Raw genomic sequence first — 13,598 nt, forward strand, 5'->3', positions numbered from 1 at the left:
GCAATCTTCCAATCATATAAATTCCCGAGTCCCACGGTTAATAGCAAAATCTACTCAAAACATAATCTTGTTAAGCACTTTTACTATATTCATCATAGATCGTCTTATTTTCAACAACTTTTGAATTCCAAACAATTCCAAGATTCCAAATCAGCCTTAGGAAAGTACCATCATGCTGACGTTGTGCCACTCTAATTACATCAATTTCATTCTCATACCCAAACAACATACTCCTCTCTTGAAGTTTCAAGAAGTATTCATTGTTTAGTTCCAAACTAGAATGCATAAAGGGATTCCTCAAGGTGTCAAGAGGAAAATTCCAAGTTTTCCAACCTATTGCAATCATCATAGAGTTATAGGCAGACATGTATAGCAATACCCTAAAATGTGGGCATAGATAATTGTTCACTATGGTGGAGGCAAGAATTTGAATTGTACTTGTGGGATATCTCACAATTAGCTGCCATAAAGCTCTTCTTTTAACCAAACTTAAGCACCCAATATTTGATTGTTGATCAAAAGAGTGAATTGACCTGTTGTGAGTTACAATCTCTTGCAATTTGTTTGGAAAGTGATTTGTCCCACAACTCCCATCTTGCCTCAATACTTCATTAGTGGAAAATGTACCTGGATACCAAGTTCTATGATTGACTTCAACCTCGTTACAGGATTCCAGAGTAGCTTTATTATCCAAATCGAAAAGAGGATTATCATAGGTTGCATTTGCTTCAACTTCAAAAGGGGAATTATCAACAACCCAAAAGTTATCCTTGCTCCCACCATCATTGCTACCTTTTTGCTGGTCCCAACTTCTATTAGCTGATTCTTTAGGACAATTGTCATAGGTTTAATGGATGTTGTCTAGTTCTTTTATCTCCTTAGTCCCTCTTTTGTTCTTTTGCTCCCTAAATTGTTTAGTCACTACATCCTGATTTTTTGCTTCTTGTAATGCTTGTTGATCATATATCAATTTAGATTATTTTTGCTCCTATAGGTCTAAGGACTTGTGATCTAACTGCTAATTTATTCACACTCTCTTCTTTTGGTGTATGAACCTCCAAAGCCTTCAACGTTAGGTGTTGAGAATTTTAACTAGGTGGATGGGTGTGTGGACATATTGGTGCAATATCTGAATTACAATACTTAGTCTGAAAACTCATCTCTTGTTCATCCAAGTGTCCATGCCTTGGCTATATTTTCTGCAAGTTCTCTTTTGCTTGAGAAGCTATCATCTTGGCATGTTTAGCTTTCTCATTCCACCATTCACATAATTGTAGAGTCCTCTCCACCTCTTCAGCACCATCCATTAATTTCCCTGGTTATTTGCTTGCCATTGCCTCCACAAAGAGTTTTCTCATTTGCTTGTCTTTATCCTTCAATAAATTTTGTGCTCTTGTTGACACATTTCTTTCCATTGTCTCTTATGTGACCCATAACTGTTTTTTCATCTTTTAATGTCACAATTTTTTGTTTCTCCTCAAGGAGACTAGAACTATCACACAATGCATCTTCTAGCTCACTTTCATTTGAAAGATCAATCCTCTCATCCATAACCATTGACTTATTAGGGGATACAACATACTCCTCAAGAGGTGAAGAAGAATTATGATCAACATCCTTATCTCGAAGTAGCTTCAAATTATCTGATTTGTGATTACTAGATTCAATCCCTTCTACATTATCCTCAAAGCATGTTCCTTGAGATGGAGTAAGAGCAATTTCAGTTTCAAAAGGGATTTCATATGCATTTTTCTTCATAGAATTAATTTGGTATTCAAGCCAGAAACCTCTTGTAACATTGAAATGAAGGAAGTCATCACCTACAGCAAATGTGAAGTCATTATCATTTTTTGCTAGCTCCTCGTGTATTGACTCCGCATTAGTGGCTGTCTCATAACCCACATAAATCCAAGTACCCATTTTATTTGTGATAGAAGAAGCACATGAAGAATCAACAGATTCCATTTCTTTATAAGTGTCAAAAACTAATTCCTCTACTTGTATGTTATAATCATTATTTTTTGCATGTACAACTAAGGAAAGATTTGGAGAATCTTCTTTCCCTTCATTTTCTAACTCGATTCTTTCTTGTTCTTCCTTATTCAAGTGAGGTTTGAGTTTGTCCTCACATTGTTTGAAAACTTCATGGAATAATGTATATGCGGATGAAGAGAGAGTCCATTCTTGTTTCCAAACTATCTACAGCATAGATGTGATGGTTTGGGGAATAACCTCACTCTCATTGATAGTTAGAATCAGAATATCTTTCATGGCTGCAAAAATATCATTATCATGGGTGTCCTTGATCATGGCGAAGAAATGATGGAACATGTCATAGACTAGATCTTGCAACCCCAAGTCCAAAAGAAGATAATTGACCCGATTTCCACAAACATCCTTAGTATGGTTACCCTTCTTGAATAATGTGTACTACTAGTGTCACCAAGATCTTTGAAACTATCTACAAGTAGGTATACTACCTCTTTCGTCGTATTGTCATCATAGGGAGTTAGAGGGACCAAAATTCTCATTACCCCACTTAAACAAGAGGTAACCAACAATTTGATATCCTCATCATGATGCCTCAACCATTTGTGTTGTTTCAAGGTGGTCATTGTACAAGTCAAGGCTATATCTAACACTTCAGAGGATGACTCAATGTGTATCAAACATTCTTCTGCCAAATTTAAGCATGTTCAAGATATCATCCCTTGATTGCAACTAAGTGCTAGGCTTGTGGTCAGCTTCATATAGCGATCTTGCTAATGGTTTGGTATCTTCTATTGCCATGATTAATCAAGCTTTTCGACATTTACCCAAATGCTGGCAAGTTCACTAACTTTGATACCACTGTAATGTCCCTTGTTGATCCTTTTAGAATTTTGACTATTAATTGAAAAGATTATTTGGTCTACTTGTTTGCACCAAAGGTTAATTTGGAATGGTAATTGCATAATCTACTAATGAAGAGAAATGAATTACATATAAGCAATTACATTACGATGTTTCTAAATGAAACAATCAAGAACAAAGACGAAATTAGAAACTATCTAACTAATTAACTTAATGACCATTAAATAACATAATAAATACTTTAATATCCTCCCTTAATGGTCATCCTATCAACTACACCAAATTGCCCCTAAATTTTACAATTTGTCCAAACTCAAAGACTTGGTGAGAATGTTTGTAGTCTGGTCCGCAATTGGAACATGCTAAAAGACCACGGTTCCATCTTCAACAAGCTGGTGAATGAAATGACAATGAAGCTCTACGTATTTGGTTCACTCGTGAAAGACTGGATTCTTGGCAAGTTTCAACACCCCTTGATTGTCACAGTACAAGGGTCAAGGCCCTACTTGAGACATTTTGATGTCAGAAAGCAACCTTCAAAGCCAAACTGCTTCACATGCTGCCTTAACAATTCCCCAATACTCTGCTTCTGTCGAGGAAAGAGCTACTACCTGCTTCTTGTTATGTTGTTATATTATGTTTATGTTGTCGTCGGTAATAATGAGTTACAGCAGTCAGTTAGTTAGCCGACGGGTAGGTAGTTGGAGTCGCGACAGTTGTGTCGCACCCCTTCGGGTATTATATATTGTGTACCTTTTCTTCGAAGTATCATCATGATAGTCATGTCAAATGTAATGTTATGAGCACTTGATGTACATGGACTATTGAATTAATATAGAGACTGGTTATTTAATGTATTTCCATTATGTTATGTGCATTTACTTTCTGCATTTAATTGTTTACCCGAGAGGGCAAACATTTGACGTCGTTGCCTAGACGTACTCGGGAACGGAAGACGCGGATGGCGCACCGACGCGATGGGCCTACCCGTCGGTGAGATGAACCCAGAGACCGACGACGCGCACATGGAACAAGAGGCGAAGGGGAAATTGAACCCTGTAAGAATCCCGGCACAATGCTGATATAAATTGTGGCCGAAAGGCAAAATAAAAAATAAAAATAATAAAAGTTTTTTTGTGTACATGGCGTGTGGTTGCTGTGTATGGAAGTGACTTATGCCCAATAGACTAAATAAGGACAAAAATAAAAAGATACAGAGTGACGAATGGGAAGTGGCACAAACTGCATTGAATCTCAGACAGCAGATAGAACGAAGGCGTAGGCTAAGGCAGCTTGCCGAGGGACGACCGGCCGAGGGGTTGCCCGAAGGGAACCAAGGAGGTGTCACTGAGGTTGCGGAGGCAAAGATAGACGGAGAGAACTACACTGTCTACACTGTTGTAGGGCTGCCAGAAGGAGTCACGGAGGGTGCCGAAGGAGAACTCTACAGTTCGCCAGAATACCATCGTAGGGTAGGAAGCCGCGAAGAGTTGGTGGAACAAACAAGGCGAAGTCTAAACCTGATCGACGCTACCAGAGACTTGCTAAAGAATTTGTCCATTTCAGAGGACAACCGGAGGGAGACAACGGAAGGTGACGGTACGACCGAAGGTGCCGAGGGAGCACAAGGGTATCGTACGGGAGGCAATTTGTTTGGTTTGGTGTCAACAACTTTTTCCGGAGGACCCACGAGTGGAGGTTCAGTTGCAGGAGGCGGAGGATCGCCAGGTACAAGCACACAAGGAATTAGAGGAGCGAGACCCAGCGGTGGGATGGCGAGTAAACAAAAATTGCCAAAGTTCACAGGGGAGGGTAAGGAAGACCCCTTACGGCACTGCCGTACATGTGAAACCATTTGGTCCGCCAACGGAGTAACAGACCAGGATGACTGGGTACAGCAGTTCCCAGCCACGTTACGAGGAGTTGCCATAGATTGGTACTCCGATGTGGACAAGCAAAAAGTGGCCACGTGGGCCAATCTACAAAAGGAATTCACGGGGGAGTTTCAGTTGCTCCGTGATGACAAAGAAATTGTAACGGAGATATACAGTACCAAACAAGGTACCAGGGAGACAGTACGGGCATACAGTCGAAGGCTGAAAGAACTCTTGGGTAAAATGGAAAGCCAACCCGCAGATGGATTGAAGAAACGATGGTTCGTTGAAGGGTTGAAATCCTCCCTACGGAGGAAGATGAAAATTGTACCCCCAACGTCATATGATGACGCTTATAATAGGGCGATGGACCTAGAGAGCGAACACAAAACATCGAAGAAGAAGAAAAGTAATAAATCCTCATCCGAGGATGATGACTCTTCACAGGAAAGCAGCAACGACGACGAGGCTAGCAAATGGGTGCAAGCGCTCCAGAAAGACATGGAGCGAATGAGAAAAGAATTCAAAATAATGAGAAGCACTAGTCGGAACGAAGGGGACATATGGTGCACTGAGTGCAAAGAGGAAGGGCACACAAAGGGTACTTGCCAAAAGAAGGCATTCTGCGAGATTTGCCAAGTGATGGGACACTCCACCAAGGAGTGCCCATACAACATGAAAACCTGAAGTACGCAAATGAACCAAGTGTTGTTCACGGAGCAGGCCACAACATCTGCACCAACGAGTACTGGCCAACATACTAACACAACGGCATCATCTGGAGGATACCGGGACAACAGACGCGGCGGCGGAAGGAATAGCAACAATAATAATAACAGAAGCCGTATCCAGTATGACGCCAAGGGCCGGCCAATTATCCAATGTAGGGCCTGTAATCAGTGGGGACACTTCGCCCGTGATTGCATGAAGGAAGCCACCCCTCAGCACCTCTGCCGTTGGTGTGGGCCAGGCGACCATGAGGACGCAAATTGCCCGCAGGCAGGGGTTAATCTCCTCAACATTGAGAAGGCTGAGAAGACTGGTGAGAAAGAAGTACTGGCGATCACCTGCGCCCAGACGAAAAAAACCACTTATCCCGACCCCCGTACGGAGGAGAGATTACGGGAGGCAAAGGCCAATATTGAACGTGAGATGACGATCGAACGACGGGACAACGAGGTGGCGAGTACATCATCCCGTACGGAAGCGGAAAATAACATCATTGGGCAAATCTTGCAGATAGAGGTGCCGATAAAGGTAAAAGACCTTCTAGACTCTATGCCACAATTGAGGACTGCCATCCTCACCAATGTGCAAAGCACCGCATCGTCGAGTGCACCACAGGTACGGGTTCCCGCCACCGCATCGTCGAGTGCACCACAGGTACGGGTTCCCGCCACCGCTTCGAAGAGTACACCACAGGTGGAGGTTTCCGTCAGCCCTTCGACTGACCCGATGTTACTAGCCTTGAGCAGTGGTAGACACCCAGCTGTGGTAGAAATGGGTATCCATGGGACCATTCTGAAGGACACCATTGTGGATGGGGGATCTGGGGTGAATATACTACCAGAAGAAACATGGAAGCGGCTGGGGAAGCCCACCCTGTGGCCACCCACATTCAACCTAGTGGGAGCGAACCAACACGGCATTAAGCCACTCGGCCTGTTGATGGCCCAGCAAGTGACAATTGGTACGCAACCATTCTTGTTAGATTTCGTGGTTATTCCCTCGAAGAAGAAAGGCTATGACGCCATCCTGGAGAGAGCGTGGTTGATCAACGCGAGGGTAAACCACAACTAGAAGAAAAATACACTTTCCATGGAGAAGGGAGGGAGGAAATATACCATTGACCTACACACCCAAGATGTTGGCGAAGAGCTCGCCTCTTCCGACTCGGACTCAGAGGACTCTAATAAAGGGGAAGGGGGTCCCGATGAAAGCAAGGGCAAGAACGCGATGGAGTCGAACAGTGAAGGGGTGCTCGAATTGGAGGGATGTTCGGAAGATGAGGTATGCTCACTTAACGGGCTCTTCCACTGGCAAATGGAGGATTACGGAATGTTCCAAACCTACAGGCTTGAAGTAGAGGAACCAGAGCAACCAACAGAGGTGTACCTGCTGGAATACAAAGAATATTGGAAGGGAGACGCCCCAAACCCTGGCGACGTAGATAATCTAAAGAACAATTGTGTCGACAACGATTGGAACCCTGTGTGGAAGGCCGCTGCCTTCAAAATCTTTATTATTCTTCTTCTTATGTACGGGAAGGAGGTCGTGGTCCCTGTAGAATTTGTGGTTCCAGGTCTTCCGATGGCCATTGAAAATAGACTTGCCACCAACGGGCCCAAATTGAAACCCTACCACGCGAAGAGCGCAGGGAACCTGAGAGGCCGGACGGACACCCGAGAGCCCGAACGGACACCCGAGAGGATGGAAGGGGACTCGAGAGGCCAGGCAGGCGACTCAAGAGGCACAGGACCACAGCAGGCAACTCCCGGGCGAGGAAAACCGAGAAGGATGAAGGGCAATCCTAGAGACAGGGGACCCGAGCAGATGACTCTCTAAGACAACTAAATTAGGAGATGAAAAAAAAAAAACGTACGGTCGTATGACAGGTGACCGTACGGTCAAAAAATTATTTAAAAAATTAAAAAACCGTACGGTCGTACGACAGCGACCGTACGGTCAAAAAATTATATTAAAAAAAAGAAAAAAAGAAAAATTATAAAAAAGGAACGGACCACCGTACTGCGGTGGTAACACCGACGATGACCACCGTGCGGTGAGCCACCCCGGCGGTGGCAACACTGACGGCGACCACCGTGCGGTGGGCCACCGGCGGTGGTAACACCGTACGGTGGACACCGACGGTGGATGCCATCGTGCGGTGGTCAACCGCACACCCAGCATAAACCCCCGCACAACCGCACACGCCGCACACAAAGCCGCATAGCTGCGTAGCCACTCCATCGTCATGGTCCGCCGTACGGTGGAGGGGTGTAGGCCGCACGATCGGAGGTGCCAGTGCTGTTGTTGACCGTACAGGGAGGTTGTATGGCCAAGGTGCCATCGGGGACATTACAATGCCCAAAAAAAAAAAAAAAAGAAACGACGACGACCAGATTTAAAATGATTTGCTGGAGTTTGAAGCCAGGACACTGGAAATTTAGAGTGGAAAAGAAGGGTTTTTGGCATCTTAAAATATCACAGAAATGTTGTGCGCCATGGACTTTCGTATGGTTCTGAGGGTTGTAAATTGGTGTTGGCAGCGGGGGCGCTGCCCCTCGACCCCACCCTGTACTACGACAAGGAGTGCACCTGGGGCGCTGCCCCTCGACCCCGCTGGGGCGCTGCCCCAGACCCCCAGTTTATTTTTTGAGCTACAATACACTTTTTCGAGTTGGGCGAAGGGCATCTGAGAAGTCATGGTAAGTGTGGGTTGTTCCGTACGGTGAGAAAGAAGCCTGACGCTAAGCATTGGCGGGAAGCCATAAGCCGTAGAGGGAGACGGATTTGGAGGTTGCGAACAAACAGAGTTCGAGGGAAGGCATTGCAGGTCTGCGCAGTTGTATGACACCAGGGAGTTATTCAGTTCAGTTTTTAGCCTTTGGGGAGTGTGATGGAGGATTTGAGGTGTCTCCTAGCCTTTGTGCCAGCGGGTTGTGGCCACCTCCAGGCAGGATAGGTACGCTTTGAGGAACTCGGAGTATGTCTCGGCTGGACGTGAGGTTGCCTTGGTGGATGCACAAAGGGCTCGGGAGGAGCTGACCACCAAGTTGGAGGCAATAGTCGCGTGAGACTTAGTTCAGCGTACCCAGGAGTTGGATGCCGGGAGAGCAGCACAGGTGGCTATCAAGGACAAATTGGCTAGGGAGACAGTATCAATTGAGTAGCAGTTGGTGGAAGTTGAGACTGAAAAACATGTTTTGCAGACAAGTTTGGGTTAGGCACAAGAGGACTGTGATGGCAAAGGAAGCAATATTGGTGAATTCCGCACTTGAGCATCGGATGGTAGCAGAAAAGGTTTTTCAGGCGAGGATGCAGCAAGTGTATAAGATCCGGGCCCGACTGGCGTCAATAGTTCCTGCCGTTCATCTCTATTTTGTATTAAGTCGTCGAAGTCGACTTCTTTGTTGCCGGGAATAATCATTATGTTATGTTGTTATATTATGTTTATGTTGTCGTCGGTAATAATGAGTTACGGCAGTCAGTTAGTTAGCCGACGGGTAGGTAGTTGGAGTCGCGACGGTTGTGTCGCACCCCTTCGGGTATTATATATTGTGTACCTTTTCTTCGAAGTATCATCATGATAGTCATATCAAATGTAATGTTATAAGCACTTGATGTACATGGACTGTTGAATTAATATAGAGACTGGTTATTTAATGTATTTCCATTATGTTCTGTGCATTTACTTTCTGCATTTAACCGTTTACCCGAGAGGGCAAACACTTCTTTTTATTGGTCCATGTAATTGCACCCTTGTCAAGACTGAAGAAACATCTTGAAGCGATTGAGCACCCTGGAAAGGTCTTGCTATATTATCAACAATGTTTAGAGGTATGGAGCTCTCTGTTGAGTTAATTACACTTGCTGTCCCATTTGTTGTAGAAGGAGGAAATGGAGCAGATTGATAAAAGGAGCATTTATGGTAATCAGTCACAAAGTCCTTGCAGACCCTAACAACATCAATGCCCGAACCTTGACACTGCGAATTAAAATGACCCAATTTATCTATACGGTCATCAATATCTCTAGTACCCTGTATGCAAATGTCTTGATTCCATTTCCCTATGGAGGAAGTCATTATAATGGACTTGGGAAGTGGCTTTGTGAGGTTTAGCAGTAAGCATACCCTAACGGTTAAATGGGCCAATTCATTTGGGATAAGATCGTGCTTGATAAAAATACCCATTTGGTTAGCCAAAATTTCCACAATATCTGGATCACGATATTCAAGAGGGAGCCCCAGGAGAGTAATCCAAAAAGGCATGAAAAGAGGGGGAACTGACTCCATGCTAAAATTTGGAACCCACGCCAAAGTGATAATACCAATACCCTTACAGAACCATCCCTTAAATCTATGAACACAATTTCTATATTCTTTAGAATCAAAAATGGCAATAAAAAAGAGAGACTGCTTATCCATCAAAAAAATATCCTTCAAGCCCAACCAATTTTGTTTAGCCCATAATGAAAGTTGCATAAAGGAAATAGTAGAATGAAATTTACCAATGAGGGCTGTGGCGCGTAGCAGATCTATTTGACGCTGAATAAGGTGGTCCGTCAAAACAATCTTATACACACCTTCAGATTTGCCTCATTTTTCAGTGTTAGCAGCAATCTTGTTCTTTGGCGAGACTGGAGCCCGACTACCCTCTTTAGCTGTTTCATTTAGACATTGCCCATTACCTTCTGCATCAGAGTTAAGTGCTTGTGGATCGGGAAGTAATGTGGAAGGGGTTTTCTTTCTCTAGCTCTGTGTAATTTTTTTGGGTTTGAAGGGTGCTCCTTGACGCAAGTTGTTTATTGGGAGTTTGTTTGGGGTTGAAAGGAATTTGGGGTTTATCAACTGGGTATTGTTTGGCCAAGTCACATATGATGGAAGATTAGCAGGATTAGCCTGCGATTCAGATAAAGAATGATGTGAGAACGGTGGTGTCCCCTCACAAATGTTAAACGAGGGTTGTGGTGTTCGATCTAGTCGGCATGCAAACCGATGTAGCAGGAATCTTCTTTCTCTCCCCTTATCCTGGTGCCTGCCTGGAAACCGCTGGACTCCATCAAAAGTGCGTCTATTCTTTGATATATCATCATGTAGCTGCCACGTAATCTGCCTAACTCCCACAGGTCCAGGTCCTAGTAACCCTCGTTGCATGTTTCGCTGCATCACTCTGAGTTACTCAATGCTCAACTTCCTCTCACGGTTTGCCCTCGATTTTTCCAGTTTCCTGTTGCATTGCAATCGGTGCTTAATGGCTTCTCCAGTTCGAGTTTTTGTGCCTTCGTCGCTGGTGTCGGGTTTTATATAGACAATACAACTTATTATCTTCTGAATGTCACAATAAATCAACGTCTTTCTTCTTCTCTTTCCTTTGTCTTCTTGTCGTGCCACTTCACTCTTCAAGTCCTGGTGCCACTTCTATCGAACTCGAGTCTCAGTAGATCAGACCCCAAATTAAGGCTTGTAATACTTGAAATAAAACAAACCCTAAATAGGGTTACCAAAAGCTCTCAAATGAGGGCGTTTCTGAAACTCCAAAAACAATAAAAATGAAAGTGCCGCCTCTTGGATGCTTCTAACCAGCCTCTACTTATTGCAGATGGGTGTCTGAAAATCTTGATTTGCTCGCTCGAGAACAAAGAATAGGATCGATCTCCCGCCTGACATATTTCTCGATCCTTTTTTTTGGCTCTCTCTTTCTTCGCAACCAAAGCCCAACCGCTCGCGGTCAAAGCTCCACCCGAAGCCCCCCGATCCTCGCTCCACTCCCTCGGCCGAACCCTGCCCAGCCTCTACTGCAACTGCTCACCCCTGCCGCTCCTATGCTTCCCTCCCCCCGTCGACACACTTGCAGATTTGCACCCGCGAGCTAGGGCATCGAAACCCTAACTCGGCTGTCTGCGAATCCCCCACTCGCACGCCATATACCCTAGCTCTTCCTGAGCAACTTCATTTGACGTAATAAGCAACCAGTCCATATATTTCACAAAGCCAACTACAAGACTGATTGTTAAAGCAGCAATGATTATGTAAGAAGGAAAAATGGCACGAATGGTTCATAAGTCTCACATTATTAGAAACGACTTCCTTAATAACATTATTGTAAGAACGGCAATATTATTGAAGGTAATGACTATGCAGATTTGTTTCTAAGACGAAACAGCTATGTTAAAAAAAAACTGTGATTTGTTTAAGCAAAGACAAGGCAGTAATTAATATATCAAAAGGTGGCGCTCATTAAGAGCAACGATTATTATTAAACAAATAAGCAATTAAAAGACACAATTAATAAACAAGTGTAATTTGTTTGTAAGAGATATAACCTTTTGAAAGGTTATCTATTCTTCTTGATGAGTCTATAAAGAGACTTTGTAAAAAGTGTCAGGGAGGGGGAAAAGATTGGATACTATTATTGAATCGGAACTTAAGTACTCAGTTGAGCCTTTGACAGCCAAGTAAGAGGGGGTATCTACCCACCCCATTACAAGGTAAAAGACACATGAAACCTGAGCAGACTTAGCAGAGAAAGCTCCAGATTGTATACTCACAAGCAGATACAATGGAAGAGCAATCAGTGATCTGAATTCTGACTCTTTATCAAAAACATAGTTAATCAATCGCATGTTATAAGGGAGGCAATCAGGTGCAGCGATCTTATAAAGAGAAGATCAAAAGACATATTCTTGTATCGATTGTCTAAGTGGTGAAACACATCGAATATAGAAACTTCTACACACATTTATATATATTATCTGACCTCTTATATGTTGAATTTATATTTGATATCATAACCAATTTTTCTTGGAACATTATACTGGAATTTGCATCTGATATAGAAGGTTGTATTATTGTCGGGTAGAACATCTTACATTTATATAAGACTTACTAAGTAAACCCTTGTCTGAAGTTATTATACATTTCCCTTCAAGATCATAAGAATCATAAGCATAAATGTCCCATAAAAAAGAAAAGATAGTGAAAAGAGAAAAAGGGGACATTCCAGTAGTAATAATCTCCATGTATCTTGTGTTTTCACTACCTCATCCCTTTCTCCAGAAGGGTTATATCTAGCTCAGCAGTGAGACTCCCTAGAGCTGAGTGTTAAGATTGTAGATAGGGCTGACAGAACAGTTGTAGCCCTGGCCATCCTTTAGTTATGGTCTTGTTTTGTTATATTGCTGCTGTGTTGTTTTGCTTGGTGATTATATTAATGAGTTTTTTTCTATAACTGCCTTGGCTTTAAAAGCTTTTTTGTAATCATGTTCTCTAAAGGACTTGACCCAATAAAACCCACAGCTATTCTATCATAATTCAAGTTTTTCAATAATATTAAATATTTGGGTTACATGAAAATACCTTTGAATTTCGATCATGATCTTGATCATTTGGAATAATCTTAGATAAAAATTCTTGAGCTGCCTCAACAAGATTGTACACCATCACACGTCCTTCTCGAGCCTGGGAGTTTGCCTATCACAAAAAATGGATCAATCTTAAAATAATTTTTGCTTAGAAAATAGTTGAAACCACATTTACTCAATGTATACATATTACTTAACCCAAAAAACTTTGAATCAATTGGAATTATTTAGATCTCATTTCTAATCTATTAGAGTCACTTCAATAGGTTCAATGAAAACTCTCAAGGAATTGATATAGGAATTTCATGATTGTTGATGTGGAAAGTTAAGCATCTTGTTTCTTGGTGATAATATTTTCAGAATTTGATTAACATTTGAAATGAAGTAATACCTGCCTTCTACCTAAATAGTTGGTCTAGTGTATCTTTGTCAACGAACACCACTATGACATCGTTGCATTACACTCGCATCATTATCCACAGAATCGGACAGATGCAAGTTCAGTTTATATGGGACCTTTTACATATTTTTATGCCCAATTCTTATTCAAGGTAATTCAGTGGTCAATCCAAACTTAAGATTTCGGAGCCACATCTTCCATTAGAGTTCTCTGCCTTGCCATTGAAAAGTATCAGCCTAAGACAAGAAAAGTAACATTTCAGGTCCACTTCATTGCCAATTCACTAATGAGTCAGCACAAGGGTCCACAACATATCCCAAGGCAAATTGATTAAGAACTTGGACACAAAATCAAGGTAAATTGAGAAATAAACTTCATTGGTACAA

At 42.7% G+C, this 13,598-nt stretch overlaps 1 protein-coding gene across 4 annotated transcripts in view; it reads right to left on the bottom strand.

The window, feature by feature from the left end:
* Positions 1-13,598, bottom strand: part of LOC131029091 (eIF-2-alpha kinase GCN2) — a 336,054-nt gene that overhangs the window by 281,453 nt on the left and 41,003 nt on the right. For all 4 annotated transcript variants that reach the window (XM_057959493.2, XM_057959495.2, XM_057959494.2 and 1 more), the window contains exon 5: positions 12,808-12,921. In XM_057959493.2, coding sequence (XP_057815476.2) covers positions 12,808-12,921 — 114 coding nt within the window. The remainder of the gene's footprint in view (positions 1-12,807; positions 12,922-13,598) is intronic.

The sequence above is a fragment of the Cryptomeria japonica genome, chromosome 5, assembly GCF_030272615.1.
Source record: "Cryptomeria japonica chromosome 5, Sugi_1.0, whole genome shotgun sequence".
NCBI classification, from domain to species: domain Eukaryota; kingdom Viridiplantae; phylum Streptophyta; class Pinopsida; order Cupressales; family Cupressaceae; genus Cryptomeria; species Cryptomeria japonica.